The 24,119-nt window shown below is 32.3% G+C and overlaps 2 protein-coding genes across 2 annotated transcripts; both read left to right on the top strand.

The window, feature by feature from the left end:
• The first annotated feature begins 255 nt into the window (after nucleotides 1-255).
• LOC143067698 (1-deoxyxylulose-5-phosphate synthase YajO-like) lies at nucleotides 256-12,426 on the top strand. The gene is made up of 8 exons (XM_076241169.1): nucleotides 256-478; nucleotides 2,134-2,279; nucleotides 3,366-3,516; nucleotides 8,293-8,466; nucleotides 8,993-9,090; nucleotides 10,058-10,239; nucleotides 10,790-10,929; nucleotides 12,103-12,426. The coding sequence occupies exons 1-8, from the start codon at nucleotides 365-367 to the stop codon at nucleotides 12,223-12,225; spliced, it is 1,128 nt and encodes a 375-aa protein (XP_076097284.1). The 5' UTR covers nucleotides 256-364; the 3' UTR covers nucleotides 12,226-12,426.
• Nucleotides 12,427-15,004: 2,578 nt separating this feature from the next.
• On the top strand, nucleotides 15,005-21,192 carry LOC143067697 (1-deoxyxylulose-5-phosphate synthase YajO-like). Its single transcript, XM_076241167.1, has 8 exons — nucleotides 15,005-15,155; nucleotides 16,234-16,379; nucleotides 17,029-17,179; nucleotides 17,533-17,706; nucleotides 17,969-18,066; nucleotides 18,505-18,686; nucleotides 19,890-20,029; nucleotides 20,969-21,192. The coding sequence occupies exons 1-8, from the start codon at nucleotides 15,039-15,041 to the stop codon at nucleotides 21,089-21,091; spliced, it is 1,131 nt and encodes a 376-aa protein (XP_076097282.1). The 5' UTR covers nucleotides 15,005-15,038; the 3' UTR covers nucleotides 21,092-21,192.
• The last annotated feature ends 2,927 nt before the right edge of the window (nucleotides 21,193-24,119 follow it).

Below are 24,119 nucleotides of genomic sequence, written 5' to 3'. Positions count from 1 at the left end.
CATATTTTGGAATTTCCGTGACCTAAATGGTTCGCGAAAATTAATATTTTTATATATAGTATAGTAACCAAAGTTTTTTTTCTTTTAAACCATACCACGAAGGGTTTTTCTTTCAAATAGCTCTTTATAATAACCCTATACAGCTTTTAATCAGGTAAAGGAGGAATCTTTTTTTTTTGGAATCGATGCAAATATCCAAACATTTTGACTTTTGTTTTCCTGTGTCCTTTGTAAGGGAGGTAACTCAAATATTTCGTTATCATATAAACAAAGATCGGGGTAGGTTATTTTTTAGAACGTCCAACGATCAATATTTTAGAAGCTTTACACAGATTACAAAAGTTTCTGTACGAGTAGAGGTGAAATGGGGACCACTAAAGAAAGCTGTGTAGAATATACTCATGTTGGAAAATCAGGGCTTAAAGTTTCCAACGTATGTCTTGGAACTATGACTTTTGGTAAAAACGATGACCACCCTGTAAGTAGCCAACTGTAAAAATCAGTATAAAAATACTGATGACAGGGCATGAGGGCTGTGTAGTCCAAATAATTATGACGTCTTGAAAGGCTATTATATTTTTTTTCTTTGACGCCTTACATCGTAAGGCGTCAAAGAAAAAATTTATAATAGCCTTTCAAGACGTCATAATTATTTGGACTAGAGGGCTGTGGTGACCAAGAATCGGGCATATATTGGCCACACAATACAAAATTGCTTCGGATTTTTCCTGCATAATGACTGGTAGATAAGGGTTTTCCATGCCCAAAAGTCAGCTCTTCAACTTAGCACATACTAGGAGTATGCTTGCACGTCGTATGGCTATATGTACTTTAAGCAGGGCATAATTTATGCGTGTGTTTTATTTACCAAAATAATGGAATATGACTACCTTCTTCAACAGTAACGCTTTATTTTGTAACATTATTTACATAAATTGTAAGAAAATAATCGACCTACTTTTAGTCAGAATACTAAGTATACTTATTAAAGGTAACCTTTTAGACCATTATCTCTAGGCCAATATACCGTTTTCATTAAGTATTGAAGGTATATATATACATGATATACAAGTCATAGTACTTCTGGAATTTAACTAAAATCTAAACAAGGATCGTGACTCTTTATCATGATCATGTTTATCCATGACTCTTAATCATGATCATGTTTATCCATGACTCTTTGTCATGATCATGTTTATCAAAAGCGTTATTGCAAGTTGTCATCCTTCAAAACTCAAAACAAAACAGTTTAAAGTATTGTCATTCCACGTTGACTTTTGTTCAAGTTTACATTTGATAGTGTGTTAACCTTAGAAATTGTTACTAGTAATACACCTTATCGCTATTTCCGCTTGACCCGAGAATCTGTTCCGCTTGAACTATTGGCGTCATACAACAATAACTTTTCCATTGTGGCGTCAGACATTTTGAATTATGACGTCAAAATTTTACGGGACCCTGTGTGATGTCCAGTAATGGCGGACAAATAGCGATAAGGTGTATTGTATCGGCTGTTGACTTGATGTGTAAAATGAAACAAGAAGCACATATGATTCCAGTAACAATCCATTTGTGAAAAGATTTATTAATATATGCGTTTACGTAGCTATAAATAACGAAAACAATAGTTCCTTCACTACAATATGAGATTTCTCCAGACTCCGTCGACACATTAAAAAAAATATGAATATGATATTACGAATGTAAAGGAATAACTAATCAAAAGAATTCAAATAAAATAATATTCATCTCGTGGACAAATAACATGCTTATTAATTCATCCGCTTCGTGCATTCACGAGTGATTGTTTTCTTATGCCACCCGTTTTATACTTTAAAAAAAATCGAGTTCTTGAGTTAGAGTATTCAGAACATACAAGTAACGAAATAAACATTCGTTCTGATTTTTTATGACATTATATGAAAACTGCAAGACTCGGAAGTTGAAAACAATATCGTAAATTTCTTTCTCTCTCTTTCTCTCTTCAAATTCACTGCTTATGTAAGCTTTCTTTGTTTATCAATTTGACACAAAATTAAAAAAAACATTTTTACCTGCTGCAGAAAAAATAAGTAAAAAATAACTCAATTATGAGAATGACTTATATAAATTAAGATATTGTGAACATTTTAGGTGTTCAGCTGTCCGACCCAAGCAGATGAGGAAAAGTCTCACAAATTGTTGGACCGCTATGTGGAACTTGGGGGAAATTTTTTGGACACTGCTAATGTGTATTGTTTAGGCCAGTCAGAACAAATAATTGGAACATGGTTAAAGAAGTAAGTCCTATCATTGCAATTTGTAGTTTGTTAAATTTTGCGCGCTAGAAATAACTTTAATGCTTTTATTTTATTGTGAACGACGAAGTTTTTCTGTTTGTTATATATTTTAAACTTGGAATTAGCCAAATTACCCAGAATTGACTACAAGCGGATTTTTCGCAATTTCCAATAATTACGATAACCAGCAATGTGTTTTCATCTGTTAAATTTTGTGAACTTCAGAACAAAGATTATTTTTTAAAGAAGTATACTGTTAAACATGAAGATGATTTCATTATATAAAGATAAGGAGCTTTGGTATTATTAATGTTTATCTTAAATTCTGTACATGAATACATTTCTATTAATAAAAGAGGGGCAAAAGATACCAGAGGAACAGTCAAACTCATAAATCGAAAATAAACTGACAACACCATTTCTAAAAATGAAAAAGACAAACATACAAATAAAAGTACACAAAAAATAACATAGAAAACTAAAGACTGGGCAACACGAACCCCACCAAAAACTGGGGGTGATTTCAGGTGCACCGGAAGGGTAATCAGAGATCCTGCTCCACATGTGGCACCCGTCGTGGGTCAGTGGTGAAAACAACATAAAACAGACTAAAAACCCATTTTGAAAAGGACTTGATCTAATCGCCACTTAGCATAACAAAATTAACAGAGACAAGAGAAACATATTACAGAGTTAAGAGTACTCGCATAATGCATATATTTATAGATTATCGTTTGTCATCTCAACGAGATAAATTTTCTCGCTTGCGCCAGTGCATTAAAAGTTAGCAATCGAGTTGAAATAACCAATAATTATCTGTTTATCGCTATTTTACCAATGACGACGTTGTTAATTTCATTGACAACGGCACGTGTACCCTTAGTTTCTAGTGATAATTTTGTATATCACTTTACTTTGCTGAGAAAGAAAATTATCAGTTAGTAAGATCAAAGGAAACTTTCGTGAAAATAGTGATTTCGGAATATTTACCAAACCCCAGTTCCAAATAGCAAAATATCATGATTTCGCAGACAAAAATATGGATCAGTACACCTCTAACGAACGATATTATTTTATTTCTTTCAGACAGAAAAGAGACAACATAGTTGTGGCTTCAAAAGTTCGGTTTCAAACGGGAATGGAACCTAACAGTGTTGGTCTTAGCAGACGACATATTATCAAGAGCTGTGAGGACAGTCTAGAACGACTTCAGACAGATTATATTGACCTTTATCAGGTGCTGTGCTTACATTTGAAATAGTTCACAGCAAAACAAATTTGCATTGTTGTATAATTATTTATTCACCAAATTTGCTGATATGTCATAGAATGAAATTCAAAACAGTGTGGCTGTGGCCATTGATTGACACATTAAATTAAACCATTGACTGGGACAATTTAGGTGAACATTTGTATGTATAACGACCACTGCTCAATACAAATGTATGTACTTTTTAAAGACACTTAAACTATTGGGGTCACCAAAGGTTCTCAACACCTCAAAAAAGTAATTCGAAAAAATTAATCAGAAATAACACGATGTTTTGATTTATATCAATATATAAATCAAAACTTAAAGGTTATTCCTGATTATTTTTTCGAATTATTTTATAATTAAAGGCGTTAAGAAACCTTTGGTGACCCCACAGTTTAAATGTCTATCGTAGGTACGTCGTGAACAGTGGTCGTTACAGACAAACGTTCACGTAAATTGTCCCAGTCAATGGATGAATTAAATGTGTCAATCAATGGCCACAGCCACACTGTTTTGAATTTCATTCTAATTTTTTATTTCATCTTATAAAAAAGAAGATGTGGTATGATTGCGAATGAGACCACTCTTCACAAGAGACCAAATAACAGAAATTAACAACAATAGGTCACCGTACGGCCTTCAACAATGAGCAAAGCCCATATCGCATAGTCAGCTTTAAAAGGCCCCGAAATGACAAATGTAAAACAATGCAAACGAGAATACTAACGGCCTCATTTATGTATAAAAAAAATAACGAAAAACAAATATGTTACACATCAACAAACGACGACCAATGAATTACCGTCTCCTGACTTGGGACAGGCAAATACATACATAATGTGTCGGGGGTTAAACATGTAAGCGGGACCCCCATCCTTAAACATGGGATAGTGGTGTAACAGTAGACTAGCAACAATTTGGAGAAATAGTTTGCGTTATCCCACAATGTATATTTACGATATATTTTGCGTCTACGTGTGTCTGTGTGTGTTTTTTGTTTCTTTTTGTTTTGTTGTCTTGCGTTTCTTCAATTTTTCAAACATTGCTTATATATGTCTGTGTTTCTTTCTTACATGTGACGTCATGGTAAATGGTTGTTTGATTTTATAGTGATTTAAAAAAACGTTGACTGCTTGCCGTACACCCATTATTGACATTTTTTCCTATTATCACTGGGGTAAAGCTGGTGACCGTAACTGCATTCACGGTCATTCCAAGATGTCGGATGAAAAAATAGGTCAGTATCTGTATTGTCTGTTACAGTGTTTCTATATCATTTTCTTTACAAAGGAGACGTTGATACGATGTAAATTTATAAAAGATTCACACGGAAATCACAAATTACTTTCGAGAAATGTGCATGAAAAAGGAAATTCGATTTAAAAAAATCGCTAAGATGACCGTAAATCACAATCGAGATGACCGTAACAGAATCAGCAATTCATAACAAGGGTGACCGTAATTGGTTAAAAGATGATCGTTATTTCTTAATGATGACCGTAACTTTTAATGGATGATCGTCAATTCTAAGAAATATTCGTATTTGTATAACTACTTTTTTTGTATTAAATGATTAATGGTGTTGATATAAAACGTATTTATATGAGAGTATTATCCTATAGGTAGGAAAAAATAAGACGTGCTTTAAATACAAAGTTCACCATATACATTTTTTTTTTACGGTAGAGGGTATAATTTTTAAAATGAACATACAACAAGACATGCACATAAAAAAGTGGGGAAAACATGCAACAAAAGCGCGATTAAATGACACCTTACAAGTAATAAAAAAAAAAGTGTGCTGCACAGCCTTCAACTAAAAGCAAAAAGATCTTTTTTTATTTCTGGAATTCCTTGTAATGACATATAATAAATGCACTTTTTTTTAAATGCCAATGGATGTACACCCTTTGATATTATATCGTCTTTGATTTGCCTTCTATTTTGTCTTGCAAGTAAAATAACAGAACCTGTTTTTAAAATACTACGACCAAACTAGTGAAGGCGATCGCGAGCTCCAGCAAAATAGATCCTTAAAATAGACTTGTGCGTATAGCGTATCACAAGAGGCAGGGGCGGATTTCAAAAAAGGGGGGTCCAAACACAGGGTAAAGGGGGTTCAAACTATGTGTCCCCATTCAAATGCACTGATCGGTAAATAAAAAGGGGGTTCCAACACCTGGACCCCCCTTTGGATCCACCACTGAGGGGAACCTTGTCAATTTGTATATACAGCAATGATATTCATATATAAAGACAAACTAAGATTTTAATCTGCTTCCTCTGGAACCATACACACAGGCTCGATTACCGGATATTCATATGTTTGATAAGTGTTTTTTATGCTCCATTCATGGGCTTTATGTTTTCTGGTCTGTGTGTCCGTTCGTCTTCTCGTTCGTCCGTCTGTCCCACCTCAGGTTAAAGTTTTTGGTCGAGGAGGTTTTTGATGACGTTGAAGTCCAATCAACTTGAAACTTAGTACACATGTTTTCTATGATATGATCTTTCTAATCATAATACCAAATTACATTTTTTTACTATTTTAACGGTCCATAGAAAATTATAGTGTAGATGAGGCATGTACTAGAGACACCACAGAGGGACACATTCTTGTTTCTTCAACTTTTCGTCGTATCTCTGTCAATTTGTATTAAAATTTTAAAGTCGTTATCAATAAATAATTCATTGTTTACGAGAAATTTGCAATTTACTATCATTGTCATGAACTCAAAATACGGCAAATAGTTAAAAATAAATTGAGGAAACATGTTTATATCCGTTAACTAAGCCCCTATTGAGACAAACACAACAAAAAGCTATGAATACAAATACGGATATTCTTAAAATTGAGGGTCATCATTTAAAAGTTACGATCATCCTTTATGAATTACATTAATTCTTTACAAATTACGGTCATCTTTTACAAGTTACGGTCATCTGTTTACCAATCACGGTCATCCTTGTTTTATGTTACGGTCATCTTGAAAATATTTTGATAATGATTTACGGACATCTTAGCGATTTTTTCAAATTGAATTTCGCGTTTCCTGAACATTTTTCGGTAGCAATTTGTGATTTCTGTGTGAATCTTTTGTAAATTTACATCGTATCAATATATACTTTGTGAAGAAAATAATATAGAAACACTGTAACAGACATTACAGATACTGACCTAATTTTTCATCCGACATCTTGGGATGACCGTGAATGCAGTTACGGTCATCAGCTTTACCCCAGTGATTATGTCTGTTTGTTTTGTTCACACATCGTTGTCAATATAATAGAACTTAATATAGTAGAACTTTATACGACTGTCATACAAGCGAGAGGTTTAGCTTGCTATAAAATCAGGTTTAATCCACTATTTTCTGCTTAGGAAAATGCCTGTACCAAGTAAGGAATATGACAGTTGTTTTCCATTCGTTTCATCTGTTTGAGATTTTGATTTTTTGCCAATTGATTAGAGACTTTCCGTTTTGAAAATAGAATTTTCCTCGGAGTACAGTATTTTTGTGATTTTACTTTTTGCAATTATTTGTGTCACTCTTTTTTTATATATTATTGTTAAAGGGGTACTAGCTGTCAAATTCATGTTCATATATTCTAATCAAATTCTTATATTTGATTTATAACAATATTAAACATTTATCCCAACTATTAAAAGCCTGAATAAAACAATAAACAAGGCACAGGTCGGAGCGTATCAAAGTATAAGCCTGGTACCTTTGATAACTAACTAAACCGTTTAAAATTATTAATTCCATTTTAAGTTTGTGAGGATAACAGATATTTCGGCTTAACAAATAGCCGTCGTCAGTTTCAATAATTTTATCAATACTAATTGTTTATGTAAAATAGCTTAATAGTACACCATGATAAAACAAAACTCAATATTCAATAGACATGACTGTGCATACATACATCCTAAAATGAGTGTCAAATAAAACTACTAGTACTTCTTATTAATGCCTTTTCTCATGTGTGCGTGTGTAATTTATTGACAAAGGGGACTTGATATCTTTAAAAAAACGCAATATGTGTAAGTGCCTTTCATGAACCTCTTCAGTGATTGTGGGTTTTTTTCCATAAAATTCTTCGTCATTTGGAAAAGTTAGGTGTTGAAAACGTTTATTAAATTTTATTTTTTACATTTTTAGACTCTGGAAGATATTTTTTAAAATTCTAAGTATTTACTCCTAATGCCTTGGTGTTTGTGTCGTCGAGTCGCTTTCTTGTTGAAGGATACCCTATAGCTCATTGAGTGTATATAACACTGGATTGCAATGACCCTCCTATTAATTACCATTTTCATTTTCACAAAGATAGAACATAAGTTTAGCCAATCAATTAGTCTGCATATTTAAGGTTGGAAAATATATTGTTATGTATTAAATGCTTTACTGATTGAACATTGATTCCCAACTGTTAAAGGACTGCTACTGGAACTCTTTAATGATATGTGTTTTAACATGCATACAAGACATCAATGCATATATCAGGACAATATAACAGTGAATAACAAAATCACACTTGCAAACACAATGGTTTACTTTTTACAAACTTTGACTTGGATGGAGACTTGTCTCATTGGCACTGATACCGCATCTTCTTATATTTATATAGTATGCAATTTGTTAAAAATTGTCATTGCCATTTATAATTGAATAAGTTTTAAAGTTAAGCTTACTAGTAAAAATGCATTTAGATACCATGATAATCTAAGACATTTAACTAGGTACCTATCATTCATTGTAGACACATATATGGGATGATGCTACGCCAATTGAAGAGACTATGAGAACTTTGGATGACTTGGTACGGTGTGGAAAAGTTCGTTATATTGGAGCATGCAACTTGGTTGGTTGGCAGATGCAGAAAGTTGTAGATCTAACGAAATATATGGGTCTTACACCACTGATAAGCCTACAGGTATGAAACTGCATTCTTCGTAAGTGGCGAATGTGTTACTTCAAATTCACTGCAAATGTAAGCATGCATATGGTTATTATTTTGTGTGTATGTGTTTTATTACCGTAAAAATAATTGCAAGTCTGCAGTGCTTTTTATGCCTATTCAGGTTTCTTATATTAAAAAAATCGAATTATAGTAATACGGTATAGCGGCTTATTTTCGCGGGTGTAAAATATCGCTATTTTCATTGAATAAGGTAAAAGAAATATTTTGGCGTTTATTATTTTGGCGTTTATTATTTTGGCGGATTCAAATTTTTTATCAACACCTTTAGATGTGCACTTTCAAATTGGCGGAATTTAGTATAACCCTTAATTTGAAAATATGCAGTTAAACGGAGTAATTAATAAATATATTGTAAAATACGAATTTTCTCTTAAAGCTTAGAACGATACATAGTATACTAGTAACCCTTAAATTCAATATATGCATTAAAACGGAGAAATTAATAGATATATTGTAAAATACAAATTTTCTCTTGTAGCAACAATATAATCTTTTGACCCGACATTCAGAATTTGAAGAATTCCAAGTTTGTAAAAATGAAGGATTAGGAGTACTGCCATGGAGTCCTTTAAAAGGGTAATATTGCATATTCGGCAAGATTTTGTCTAAACAATACTCTTAAAGGGGCGAATTTATATAAGTTTTTCTTGTTTCCGAATGCATGTTTTGTTGGTTATTTGTCTTTTGTTTCAAGGAGAGGAAAGAAAAAAAAATCTCTCAGAACACAGGTAATGACAACAGAGAATCATAAAGCACATGCATGATATGGTTTATCTTCATTCATATTAGAATTTGTTCATTTTACTACTTTTACTATTTTTATTCAAATGCACATAAACTGACAATCGTAAAATGTTGTGATTTAATCACTCAAGTGAGTTCTTGGTTTTGGTTTTGCTCATTACTGTGATTTATAATTATTATATTTTATGTCATTTGGTCTCTTATGGAGAGTTGTCTCATTAACAATCATACAACATCTTCTTATTTTTATACACATCCATGTCACGCGTTGTTATAAGCATGATTAACAACCTTAACCCATAACACAATATGTTCTCTATTAATAAAGACAACAAAGTATACCGCTGTTCGAAAGTCATAAATGATTGAGAAAAAAAAACAAATCCGGGTTACAAACTAAAACTAAGGAAAACACATCCAGTATAAGAGGAACACAACGAAACAACAGAAATACTAAAGTGCAACAAAAAACCAAACGAAAATGCAACACACACAGAAACGAACTATAAGATAACAATTGACATTTTCCTGACTTGGTACAGGTACGTTGAACCTGGTTTTGTGGCTAGCCAAACTCCCGCTTCTATGGCAATTTTAAATATAACACTAAAATGACAACATTACGTGACACGTGTACGTTACAATACAAATAAATAAATAAAAAAACTATTCATGACAGAGAAATACACAAATTAACAATACAATAAAACATAATATAGATGAGATACTATGTAATCAATGAGATGCACTTGAAATGATATAAGATGAAAATGTGCTTAGTTTTACATAATATTTTTAGTGGTATTCTAACTGGTAAATACAAACGAGGCGAAAAACTTGACCACAATAGTGGACGTATTGCTCATATAGCTAAAGATGAAAGCAAGGCCATGCAATCTGCTCCAGCATGGAGTCAATATGCTAACAATGAAGCATACTGGAATCTTATAAAAACAATGGAAGAAATAGGAAAGGCTCATGGTAATTTTAAGTTGAACAAACACATATGCTCGTTTTGAATTTATTTAAGATTGCATTGACACTAAAGTGAAAAACAAATGAATACACAGGTGACAATCAACACTTAAATTCCATTCTACTTAAAACTAATTTAAACTATCAATATATTTTAGTAATCTCGTGTTTATATTTTCCAAGTTTACTTCAAACTATTTCTATAGACAACATTTTAAAAAGACGTGTGTTTCCTGGGTGAAACAGTTGGAGGCGGGATAAGGGGGGAGGGGTGTTATAGACCCGATTCCTTTATGGAGCTTCTTTTATGAATGATAAATGTATAGATTTTTAAAAATTATCTCTCAAAACGTTGGCTCGGAAGCCCTGTTCAAAATCCTGGATGTGCACCTGATAATAGCAATGATATATGAGAATGCTTTATTAGCTTATAATGAAATAATGGTCTCTGCCTCTTTCGTCGATTATTGATTACAGATAGTTTTATATAAAGAAGTTTGTATATGTATCAAAGTGTTAAAAAATGACCTCAAATATTTAATAACTTTTACTTTAGGAAAGTCTGTGGCTCAGGTTGCCTTGCGGTGGACTCTTCAGAAAGATGTTGTGGCATCTGTAATAATTGGTGCCACATCAATCAAACAACTAGAAGACAATATGGCAGTTGGTAGCGGTTGGGGTTTAACAAAAGAAGAGGTATAAATGACGTCTTTCATTCTTTTAAATTCACATTAAACATTCAAAATTTCTTATGCATGTCTTATTCGAAGTTAAACTCAATTCGTGATTATTTTTTTTAATACTTTTGCAATTCAAATGGATAGTGCTGGTATCATAACAATATGTATCAATATTAAACCGAGTCGCATAGAAATTCTTCCAATTCCTTAAAACTAGCCAACGAGCAGGAAAGACGTTTAGATAAAAGATATGCATTATTAGGCTACACCAATAGGCGATTCTTCGATTTTTATGAAATTTGTATGCATTTAGATATCTTTGAACTATATCTGAATATCTAATGGTAGTGTGCATTTCAATGTAAATATTAGCATATGCAAGTAACAATAGCGAAAAAGCTAAAAGGATTTTAAAATTCAAAACTGGTTTTACACCTTAGCGATGTTTGTTGTAGTTTGTCTGTTTGTATTCCAGGATTCGGAGGTGTCGAGGTGGTTGGTGTGGTCGGTTGTAATGTTCAGTATAGTTATTCCTGTTATCCATGTGCTAGTTATATTGTGGTCGGTTGTAAATGTTCAGTATTTTTAGTTATTCCTGTTATCCATGTGCTAGTTATATTGTGGTCGGTTGTAAATGTTCAGTATTTTTAGTTATTCCTGTTATCCATGTTCTAGTTATATTGTGGTCGGTTGTAAATGTTCAGTATTTTTAGTTATTCCTGTTATTCATGTTCTAGTTATATTGTGGTCGGTTGTAAATGTTCAGTATTTTTAGTTATTCCTGTTATTCATGTGCTAGTTATATTGTGGTCGGTTGTAAATGTTCAGTATTTTTAGTTATTCCTGTTATCAATGTGCTAGTTATATTGTGGTCGGTTGTAATGTTCATTATTTTTAGTTATTCCTGTTATCAATGTGCTAGTTATATTGTGGTCGGTTGTAAATGTTCAGTATTTTTAGTTATTCCTGTTATCAATGTGCTAGTTATATTGTGTCAGTCGACGATAACTAACAACTGTATGCTGGATATCAGGTTTAACCTTTTTTATGTTTGTTCTCGATGTTCCATTTTGTGGCTTGATTGGGTTACTGTAGGTAGATTCTATAATTCTTTTTCCTATAAACATTCATTTATTTAAATGCAAATATTTTGTCCAATAATCTCATTATAATTTTGTTTTCATTGCAGATGGAAAAATTAGACCAGGTTTCTATCACAGTTATTCCTTACCCATATGAAATGTCATGGAGATCTAATGCTGCACGGGTCAACAGATACAATCCCAGACCATTTGTAGCAAATGTGTATTGACATACCGGACTTTAGAACCTGACATGCAAAGTGCGTCTAGGAAAAAAATATATATAGAATATTGAAATTAGAATTTTTGTTAGTATCTCGAATTATAACACTAATTATTTCAGTATTAACAATATAAAACGAATACCAGCTTACAATATATAATGTTACAATGTGTGATATATATTTATGTCAATAAAAATTCTAAGATGATTTGTTATTTTCATTATGTGTTAACCATTGGATCATACAGATTCTATGAAAAGAGATACCATTTGTTACGAGTTGTTTTGGACCAAATGAATGCTATAACCAGAATCATGGTATAGCCATGGCACCAATGAGTCCTTTCTTTCATTTATTCTGTTCGTTCAGAAAGTGAAGGCAACAGTTGTATACCAATGTTCAATGTTCATAAATCTATTTTGAAGCGTAAACAAAACCTGATCAAAAATAAAAACCAACGGAAAGACAACTGAAAAACTGAACTGCTACATAAACAAACGCAAATATAAATAAAACGGCTATATTTCTGACATGGTGCAACATTTTAAGAACAAAGGGGGATTGAACCTGATTTATGGCTAAATAAACCCCTCGTTTATATGGCAAGGTAAAACATACCGCTAAAATGACAACACTATGTGACAGGAATACGGAACAAATAAACGCAAGACCATAAGGGATGGGGAAATACAGAAATAAGTTATACAAAAGTACATTACATCATGTATAAAGTAAAATAACAAAAAATACTGAACTCCGAGGAAAATTTAATCGGAAAGTTCATAATCACATGACAAACTCAAATGATAAAACACACCAAACGAATGGACAACAACTGTCATATTCCTGACTTGGTACAGCCTTTTCAAATGTAAAAAAATTGTGGATTGAACTGGTTTTATAGCACTAAACTTCGTTTAATTTTATCAAAGGTTAATTTCTAAAAATAAAATATAGAATTCGGATTGGGTTTGTAATGTTATCAATTTATGTATTTTCTAACCATTTCAATGATATGAATATATAATTGTGTATGTAATGGTGTAATTGTTCGTATTTTCTAACCATGTCTGTTTTTCTTCTAAATAGAAACTGTGTAAATACAGATAAATTATGTGCATATAGTTGCGTTAAACTGAAATCATATAAATGAACTATCTGACTAATTCTTAAAACTTTTGAATACATAAAAATAAGTTAAAAAAAAAAAGAATTCAAACCACAAACGATAATTCATAACACAATATTTAACTAGACTTTCAAAAGAAACACCATAGCTAAATACATGTATAACGTATAAATACCGAGACACGTCTAATTTCAATGTGAATTCAAACACGGCAAAACAGTCATTTTCGGATGGTTGTATGGTTGCAAATGAGACAACTGTCCAACAAAGTTCAAATGAAGTGGATGTAAGCAATTATAGGCAACCATGCGGCCTTCAACAATTATTTGAAAATTGAAAAACCTATAAATGCTCAGGCATGAAAAATATATAAATAATTAAATTGGGAATAATAACGGACTAATTTACAACAAAACAATATACCAAAAAAAACCCCAAATATTACAGACCAAGAACCAACAACAACCACTGAACTAAATTTAGGTTCTTGCCCTACTATTACTACTAGTATAAAATTAGTGAACATGTTATCATCGTAATTATTTCCTAGATTGCATTCTGTTTTAGCATAGAATAATTATAATATATCTATTTCACTTGCTTGATGATTTGCCACAAGATAAATACGTTAAAACCTGTAAGATCATGAAGATAAAATAAATAATAAAAAAAATAAAAACCACACACACACCAAATTAATTAATAGTATGTTAACATTGACTCAAGTGCACCAGGAAGGTGTATTTTGACCATTGAAAAATCAAAAGGCCTAATGCCTTATTAAGACATCTCTACAAAACTCCAAACGAAGAAAACACACAAAGATTTGTATAAGTTTCTTTTATATTTGTATACAAATAACACAGTGGCATTTTCATTTCTATTATCCAAATTATTTTGTTGTTAGTATCTAATTGTTGGAAGTTTGGACAAGTCTTAGTGTTCTTTGTGTCATTTCCTCTTTTTCTAATAAAAAAGGGTATTGCATTTAATAAAATAAATGAACACCATCTTAAACCTCAGGTGTACCTGAGACAATTTTAGTTTGTCGAAGAGTTACCTGGTTTTTGTCAAATTTGATTTGCAATTTGTGAGCAGATATTCTTAATCTAGTAATGCATTTCCTTTGCCTAAAAAATCGTATAATTGACAAAAAAAAATCAATACTAAGATAACAATTGACTGTAACATAAGTTAGTAGTTTACCATTTGACTGTAACATAAGTTAGTAGTTTACCATTTGACTGTAACATAAGTTAGTAGTTTACCATTTGACTGTAACATAAGTTAGTAGTTTACCAATTGACTGTAACATAAGTTAGTAGTTTACCATCTTTATGTATTTAGAGCTGTTTTCAACAATGCAGTAACGTTTCCCTTGACAATCTGACACTAGTGTTATTTAGATGTTTAATATTTTGCTGGTATTAGGATTATATCAGATATTTTGTCTTTTTTAACATTAATTCATGCATACCAAGAAGGTTTTCTTTTATTTCAAAAAGATTTCTAGAACATTCCCTTTGCAGCTTTTAACAAGGAACCAATATTTGTATGTTAATATCCTAAAACCTGTTAGTCTATGTCATTATTCAGAAGCTTTCTAGTATATTGGCGGTAAATAAAATATTTGTTATCATAAAGAAGATAGGACAAAGGTAAGCTGAACAGATAACATAGCTTTGGTAAAATGGCGACCACTAAAGAAGGATGCAGTGTAGAATATACCCATGTTGGAAAATCAGGACTAAAGGTTTCCAACGTATGTCTTGGAACCATGACTTTTGGTAGAAAAGAAGATCATGCTGTAAGTAGCAAACTGTAAAAATAAGTGAAACTTTTGACAATGCATAAGGGTTGCAGTGATAAAAAAAGCTGGCATTTATTGGTCATGCAATACAAATTTGGTTCGAGTTATTCCTGCATATAATTACGTAAAGATGAGCGTTTTGCTCATCCAACAGTCAGCGCTTCGGTTGGCGCTGACAATGTGTCTGTTTGCATGTCATTTGACTAGGTAGTATATGCATTGATTAATTTATGCGTGTATTTCAATTACCAGAATAATGAATTATGACTACCAATTTTTAAAGTAACACTTTATTTTTTTCAAAATTATTTACACAACCTGTCTTTATCAGTAAGAAATATCGACCTACTTTTTATACTTATTGAAGATAACCCTTAAATCATGTAGACCAATATTAAGTTTTTATTAAGTATCGTTGGAATGTGTATGTCATAGTACTTCTAAAATTTGAAGAAAAAAAAATGATATGCTGTATCAAGACGTTTATTTTAGTAATCATTCCAAACTCAAAACAAAACAAAGTAGAACATTAGACAATGGAAAAAAAATGTTGTTATTTCACACTTACTTGTACACAAATGGCGGTATTTAGTAAAGGTTTACATTTTATAGTATGTTAACCTATGGAATTATGCAGGCTGCTGAATTATTGTGTTAAATGAAAATATTCTTCAAGTTACAATTATTAAAAGTTTGTGAAATAGATATATAAATGTAGAGAGTGTAAGTATAAATGGTCAAAAAGCTTTGCTGCTTGCCAAACCTCGTACAAAACATAAAAGTAATAAAATTGGCAAACACTCTAACAGTATTCTTAATCTCTCTCTCTCTCTCTCTCTCTCTCTCTCTCTCTCTTACTTGATAAGGGATTTTCCATTTTGAATTTTATTGGATTTTCGGAGGTTAGTACTTTTGTGATTTTACTTTTTACACACAAATAGATCAATATGTTCACGCCTTACAGACAACGCCATACATGTATCTAAAAAGAAAAAAAAGACCAATCATATGTTGACTGACTTATGGGTAGATGTCAACAGCAAACACACAAATTTAGATATTGTAAATATTTTAGATGTACAGCTGTCCAACACAGGCAGATGAGGAAAGGTCTCATAAGTTGTTAGACCGCTATGTGGAACTTGGTGGCAACTTTTTGGACACTGCTAATGTGTATTGTTTCGGCCAGTCAGAAAAAATTATCGGAACATGGTTAAAAAAGTAAGCCCTATTATTGTAAATTGTATTTTATTTAATTTTGCACTCATAAATAATGTTTATTTGATTATCCTTTGTAGAAAACAACGTTTTATTTTTTTAATCAATTTTAGCACCCGAAACTTAAGTCTAATTTCAATTTTCTACAACTATCAGTTTCTACCAATATAATTTTTGTTCTGTGCAGATGATTCGAATCACGAAATTGATGTTGTGCTGCTATGAAAATTTGTGTTAAAATTGTTCTCATCAGTATATATATTGAATCTGTACAAATATTCTATGTACAAAACACAAAGTAATAGATATAGATGATTGCATATCGAAATAAAGAGATGTTGTATGTTGCCATTGAAACACTTATAGAACTGGGGACCAAGTGAAGTAGATATAAGCACATGTAAGACGCCTCAATAATGAGCAAAATCTATTCCGTTTACCTAATCAAAACTTTTAACTGATAAGTGACAAAAAAACGTGCGGACGGACTGATATTCGATAATGTAGTCTTTATTTGTAATAGCGTAAACGGGACAATAATGTTGGTAATATGGTCAATGATGCATGCAATTATAAGCAAAAGTTGAGCAAAATTCATACCATATTACAAATTGTGAAACGTTATTAGATAATCAATATTATTTTTTTAAAGACAGAAAAGAGATAACATAGTTGTGGCTTCAAAGGTTCGTTTTCAAACGGGAATGGAACCTAACAGTGTTGGTCTTAGCAGACGACATATTATCAAGAGCTGTGAGGACAGTTTAGAACGACTCCAGACAGATTACATTGACCTTTATCAGGTGCTGTATTTTCAAGAAAAAAATTATTCACACACAATAGTTTATCGTTTATTCCATTTAGCATTTGTCATTATTTGGGTCGACTGTTATTCTTATAATCTATTAAGATTTGCTAGAAAAGCCATAATTTCTGATTGAAACTTACTATATATATACTTATATCACATATGCATAAACAACTTCAACCTTTTTAGATATAAAACCAACACCTACATATGATATATGCAATCTGTTAATGCTTTCTTTGCCGGATATAAGTGAATGAATTATAAAGTTAAGCTTACTAATAAAAATACATTTAAATACCATGATATATCTAAATAATTTAACTAGGTACATATCATTTATTATAGACTCACCTTTGGGATGATGCTACGCCAATTGAAGAGACTTTGAGAACTTTGGATGACTTGGTAAAATGTGGAAAAGTTCGTTATATCGGAGCATCCAATTTGGTCGGTTGGCAAATGCAGAAAGTTGTCGATTTAACAAAATATATGGGTCTTACACCATTGATAAGCCTACAGGTAGGAAACTGCATCGTTCTTTTATAGATGAATGTATTTCTTCAAACTCACAGCAATCTAAAGTTTTTTGTGTGTTTTATTACAGTTTTAAAAATTGATAAACGTCTGCAGTGCTTTTTATGATGATTAAGGTTTCTTACATTAAAATGAATTGAATTCAAGTAATGATAACGTATTCTTTGTTTTGCTTTTATTTTGCTTATTTTAAGTTTTAAACAAATTATTACTGAATATATAGTAAAATACGAATTTCCTCTTGTAGCAACAATATAATCTCTTGACCCGACATCCAGAATTTGAAGAATTCCAAGTTTGTAAAAATGAAGGCTTAGGAGTTCTTCCATGGAGTCCTCTAAAGGGGTAATATTGTATGTTTCACACATTTTGTTTAAATCATACTCTTAAGATAGGCGAATTTAAACAAACATTCTTTGTTTCCGAATACCTATGTTTCTGTTGTATATTTGTCTTTTGGTCTCTTTTAAAAAGAAAACCAACATTTTTAACAAACCCTTCTCTCATACCACAGGATATAAAATAAAAATCGTAAAACGTTTGTTTTCTCTTCATTAATTTTATAATATGTTTATTTTTACCATTTTTACTCAATTAAACATAAAATGATAATCGCTAAAATGATGTCACACCAATGTCACGCGCTGTTATTTGAATGATTAACAACCTTGATTCATAACACAATAAATACTATATAATATAGATGAGATACTATGTAAACAATGAGATGTACTTGAAATGATGTAAAATAAAAATGTGTTTAGTTTTACATAATTCTTTTAGTGGTGTTCTTTCTGGTAAATACAAACGAGGTGAGAAACTTGACCACACAAGTGGACGTATTGCTTTTGTGGCTAAAGATGAAAGCAAGGCCATGCAAGCTGCTCCGGCATGGAGTCAGTATGCCAACAATGAATCGTACTGGAGTCTTATAAAAACGATGGAAGAAATAGGAAAGGCTCATGGTAATTAATATTTATTAAACACATATGATCGTTTATGAATATAAAAACAGAAGATGTGGTATGATTGCCAATGAGACAACTCTCCACAAGAAACAAAAATGACTTAGAAATTAACAACTATAGGTCATCGTAGGGCCTTCAACAATAAGCAAAGCCCAAACCTCATAGTCAGCTACAAAAGGCCCCGAAATGACAATGTAAAACAATTCAAACGAGAAAACTAACGGCCTTATTTGTGTACAAAAAAATGAACGAAAAACAAATATGTAACACATAAACTAACGACAACCAATGAATTACAGGCTCCTGATTTGATACAGGCACATACATACATTATGTGGCGGGGTTAAACTTGTAAGAGGGATCCCAACCCTCCCCTAACCTGGGACAGTGGTATAACAGTACAACATAAGAACGAACTATAAAAATCAGTTGAAAAAGGCTTAACTCATCAGATGGACAAAAATACAAGTGAACGTGGCCGGGTACTTGTACATCCCAACAACAAAAAGACATTTGGTACATATCTGAGAGTACTCGCAGTTAACTGATAGCTAGTTCAAAGCCACTAACAACTAATAAAAAGAATTGTGCATCTAAGACTAAATTATCAATCCGTACACATCCAACACACAGTGGATTTAATGTAAAGACGTCATAAACAGTCAGAGAAAAACATGACTTGTTTATTTTAGATAAAATTGACACTAAAGTAAAAATCAAATGAACACGTAGTAAACATCAACAATTCGTATCCATTCCACTAAAACAAGTTCAAAACTATCAATATACTTTGTTACGTCATGTTTATATTTCCATCAGACTACTTCAATAGACAACTTTTTCTAAAGATATGTGAATATCAGGGTGACATAATTAGGAGCGAGCTAAGATAGTACAGGAGGCAAGGGACCCGGCTGCCATAATAAGTTCATATATGATAAATGCATATAGACTTTTTGCGAGTATCACGCAAAACGTTGACTTGCCAGCCCCCTTTCAAAATCATGGAACTGCACTTTATGATAGCAATGTTAATAGAGTTTGCTTTATAACCTTATGATGATAAAATAGCAGTCTTCGACTCTATAATCTAGTATTGTTTATAGATAGTTGTATCTAATGAAGTGTGTATATATAACAAATTTGATCAAAAAATTAGTAGCAACCAATAATCTATAGTCTTTAATAACTTTAATTTAGAAAAGTCTGTGGCTCAGGTTGCCTTGAGATGGACCCTTCAGAAAGATGTTGTGGCATCTGTAATAATTGGTGCCACATCAATCAAACAACTAGAAGACAATATGGCAGTTGGTAGTGGTTGGAGTTTAACAAAGGAAGAGGTATAAATGACGTGTTTTATTTTTTTATATTGACATGAAACATACAAGGTGTCTTATGCATGTCTTATTTGAAGTCAAACTTAACTCGTAGTTATTTCGAATTTCTTTTGAAAACTAATATTCTGATTTTTATACTTTTCTTTTCAATACATCAAAATGTTAGTGCAGATATCAGAACAATATTTTTCAAAAACTTCTGGTAAAAAACGATCAAGATATGGTTAAACTATATCTGAATATCGAAAAAAGTATAAATGAAACATTTACATTTTTTGTGTGGTATTTGCATTTTAATGTAAATGTTATCAACGCTAACCTTAGTGAAAGAGCCAAATAGATTTTCAAAGAAAAACTGATTTGACGCCTATTAGTTTTCGTTTTGTCCCTTTTTATCCTAGATTTATTTTTCGGTGGGAATGACTAATGGTGGTTTGTATGGTCTGTTAAGTATTTTCAGTTATTCCTGTTATCCATTTTGCAAATAATATTGAGCCAGAAGTCGATAACTGATAACTGTTTGCTGCAAATCATATTTGATTTTTATGCCCCATTCATTGGCATTATGTTTTCTGGTCTGTGCGTCCGTTCGTTCCGCTTCAGATTAAAGTTTTTGGTCTAGGACCTAGACCAGGTAGTTTTCTGTGAAGTTGAAGTGCAATCAACTTGAAACTTAGTACATATGTTCCCTATGATATGATCTTTCTAATTCTAATGCCAAATTAGAGATTTCCCCCATTTTCACGGTCCACTAAACATTGAAAACGATAATGCGGATGGGTCATCCGTGTACTGGGGACATATTCTTGTTTAAGTATGCTCTCGATGGTTCATTATTTTTGGCTTGACCGCTTTATTTATTACCATTTTCCTATATTATTTTGATTAATTTAGATGCAGATATAGAGTCCAATTATCTCATTATAATATTGTGCATTGCAGATGGAGAAATTAGACCAGATTTCTATACCAGATATACCATACCCATATGAAATGTCATGGAGATCCAATGCTGCCAGAGTCAATAGATACAATCCCAGACCATTTGTAGCAAATATATATTGACATATCAAACTTTTTTTACTTGACATGCAAAGTGTTTATAGGATAATTATATATATTATATTGAAATTAAAATGTGCAGGCATAATAAACAGTGAAATTATTATTATCTTTTTGGAATTATAGCATTGGTTGGTATTTCGAATTAAACACGCTCAGTGTAACATATTAAAAAATATAATCCCTAATCATGTTAAAATAAGCATATAGCATGACATGAAGGAGTCATTTCTCAATCAACAAAAACAATGTAAACATATGCGACTTCCGTTGCGGGGAAAGCATAAATACGCAGCCACTCCAGGCCAGGATGAGAACGTTAACTCGATGTCTAGAAAGAGAGCGCCACTACAGGTCAGGATGAGAACGTTAACTCGATGTCTAGAAAGAGAGCGCCACTACAGGTCAGGATGAGAACGTTAACTCGATGTCTAGAAAGAGAGCGCCACGCTTGTCCTGAAAATGCATGAAATGTGTTCTACTGAACACTTACAAGTCATATCTAATTATCATGATATCGGTTGAAAAAAAGATGGCTGCCGATGTGAATGGCTGTGTTGTTTCGGTAGGCGACTTCAATCCAAATTTGTGCGATATAAGTCAAAATTCTATTAGTGAAAGTGGATTTAACGGAATTGATGTTGTAAATCAAAGCAGCGATGAGACTTTCAGGGAGTATTCCCCCCATAATAGCCAAATGGTTCGAATTCTTACTGAAATGAGTACCCCATGTCGTTCGAGTGTAAACAACATCGGTGATGATCACATTGAGTCCCAAAACTCTCAACTAAATGATTTTGTCCCTAACCAAGAATTCATAGCAAGATTAGACGACAAACTTTTCAATCTCCCAAGAGATCTGTATATTCCAAAACTTTTGGAAATGACTAACGACATAGAAAATACAATAACATGGTATCGTAGTATCCTTACCAGAAGAGCAAAATCTGTACAGGGTGCCCAAAAGGGAAACTATATACACGTAAAAGTACAAGTAGGAGCTCGTCAACACTTAAATATGCAAAAGATTGTTATATTCTGTACATGTTTATCAATGGTGACAGTTCTGGGATCGATAAAGTATTTAGAAAAGACGATAGCAAATCAGTCAGCGATCAAAGTACGGTACCGAACTGTAACGTTATTGAACTAAGAGCCACCCTTCAATCGGCCTTAGAACGTATTTCTGAATTAGAACGTTTAGAAACGGAAAACCAAAAAACAATCAAACACATGAAAACCGAAAACAATAAGTTAAAAACTGATCTCGAAAATGTGAATGACATATTAAGTCGACACTGTGTTGCGAACGAACGAAAATTTATACAATACGATGCTAACCACAAACTATTTAATCAACAAACCAAAGCAATTGGAGAATTCAATTTTGATTCTTACACGACCAGCGTTCAAAGAATATGTGCTGAGATAGAAAGGCTCAACAAATTACAAGCTTCTCTGCAGAAACAAGTTAACGAATTAAAATTATCAACCCAAAAATCATACGCCGAAAAAGTATCAACAGAAACCCCGGCTCGAACCTCAAATCAACCGTTTCCAAAACAGGTGAACTCTATTCCGAATAGAAGTAATCAGCAGACAAAAATAAACATTCCAGTGTGCTCACTCGTAACGAACTTACAAAACGAAGTAAATAAATCGACTAACGGTAACATTTCACCACTGTCAACTCCGAATTCTTACACGAATACACACTCGGACTCACATAAAGATAACGGTCTGCGTGAAATTGATAAACAATTGAACACGACTTATAAAATACCTGTACGATTGGATGGGGTAACCGAGAATATAGATACCTCCCCCGCAGATTCTGATGAAAACTTTTTTACTGGTGTTAAAAGAAAGAGAACGGCGAGATATTATCTCTCGGGCATTAATCCTAAATCCACGAGATCAGGGATTCTAGCTTATCTCGAGAAAGAAAACGTACATGTGACCTACTTAAAGTTGTTTAACCCAAAACATAGTGCACAGCGAGTATCTGCCAAACTCAATGTTGTTGAAAATTGCGCAGATTATGTTGAATCTTATAATTTTTGGCCGGATGGAGTACAATGTAGAAAGTGGTTAAGTAATTATGAGTGGAACCATCGTTTTTCAAATGAAACTGAAAACGAACAGCACCATGAATAAACTCTTTTTCAAAATGTGTAAAACAAAACTTAACTGTTGTATTTTGCGTATATTTCTTTTGTTTTTGATTATGTCTAGTCTCAAATTATTAGCTTGGAATGTTAGAGGCATAATGTCCTCCACTGTTTGTTTAAGTAGTCTTTCGAAAAATACAGATTGTGATATTTGTGTAGTTTCTGAACACAAACTTAAAAAGAGTTCTCTACTATTGAACAGGGCTACACTTGTATAGGTAAAACTGAAGACTTACCAGATATCATGCTTATCATGGGAAAGGCGGTGTTGCTATATTGTATAAAAATACTCTACAATTCTCTGTTAGTGAGATACATGATATCAACTCTGAAAGAGTTGTAGGTTTAAAGATAAAAACCAAATCAAATGGGTCAATTTTTATTTTTGGAGCATACTTACCTTCTGACGATAGCTTAGATAATTATAGAAATGAATTGAACATTTTAGATACTTTAGTTTCTTATTATTGTAATTATGACAGTGTTATTGTAGCAGGCGACCTTAATGCTAGTTGTCGTACTAAAGACAGATTGCATTCAAACCATTGTAAATCTGACGAATTGCAAAAATTTGTAAATAGACATGATTTGTTATTTTCAGGTGGTAAAATTAAGCATACAGGGCCTGATTATACGTGCATAACTAAGAAAACTATGATTGATTACTTTCTTGTAAATAAGAGTGTACTTAGGCAACTGAGGTCTTGTGAAATTATTGACGAAGGTTCGATTAGCAGTACTTCCGATCATTTACCGATAATAGTAGAACTTTTAATAGATAATAATCCACACCGAATAATGAATTCGTATAGCAAAAGAAACTATCAAGAAGCTATGGACGTACCAATAAAATTGTTAAC

Source organism: Mytilus galloprovincialis, chromosome 3 (assembly GCF_965363235.1).
Source record: "Mytilus galloprovincialis chromosome 3, xbMytGall1.hap1.1, whole genome shotgun sequence".
In the NCBI taxonomy this organism is placed as follows: domain Eukaryota; kingdom Metazoa; phylum Mollusca; class Bivalvia; order Mytilida; family Mytilidae; genus Mytilus; species Mytilus galloprovincialis.
The sequence above is the reverse complement of the archived record's forward strand: the minus strand, read 5'-3'. Positions and strand labels throughout refer to the sequence as shown.

What these genes read in the sequence shown, in the direction of transcription:
- LOC143067698 (XM_076241169.1), top strand. Translation starts at nt 365, where the DNA reads ATGGGGACCACTAAAGAAAGCTGTGTAGAATATACTCATGTTGGAAAA. An exon ending in ATTATATTGACCTTTATCAG is followed by an intron (nt 3,517 to 8,292) that starts GTGCTGTGCTTA and finishes CATTCATTGTAG; the next exon opens with ACACATATATGGGATGATGC. An exon ending in CACCACTGATAAGCCTACAG is followed by an intron (nt 8,467 to 8,992) that starts GTATGAAACTGC and finishes TTTCTCTTGTAG; the next exon opens with CAACAATATAATCTTTTGAC.
- LOC143067697 (XM_076241167.1), top strand. Translation starts at nt 15,039, where the DNA reads ATGGCGACCACTAAAGAAGGATGCAGTGTAGAATATACCCATGTTGGA. An exon ending in ATCGGAACATGGTTAAAAAA is followed by an intron (nt 16,380 to 17,028) that starts GTAAGCCCTATT and finishes ATTTTTTTAAAG; the next exon opens with ACAGAAAAGAGATAACATAG. An exon ending in AGAAATAGGAAAGGCTCATG is followed by an intron (nt 18,687 to 19,889) that starts GTAATTAATATT and finishes ACTTTAATTTAG; the next exon opens with AAAAGTCTGTGGCTCAGGTT.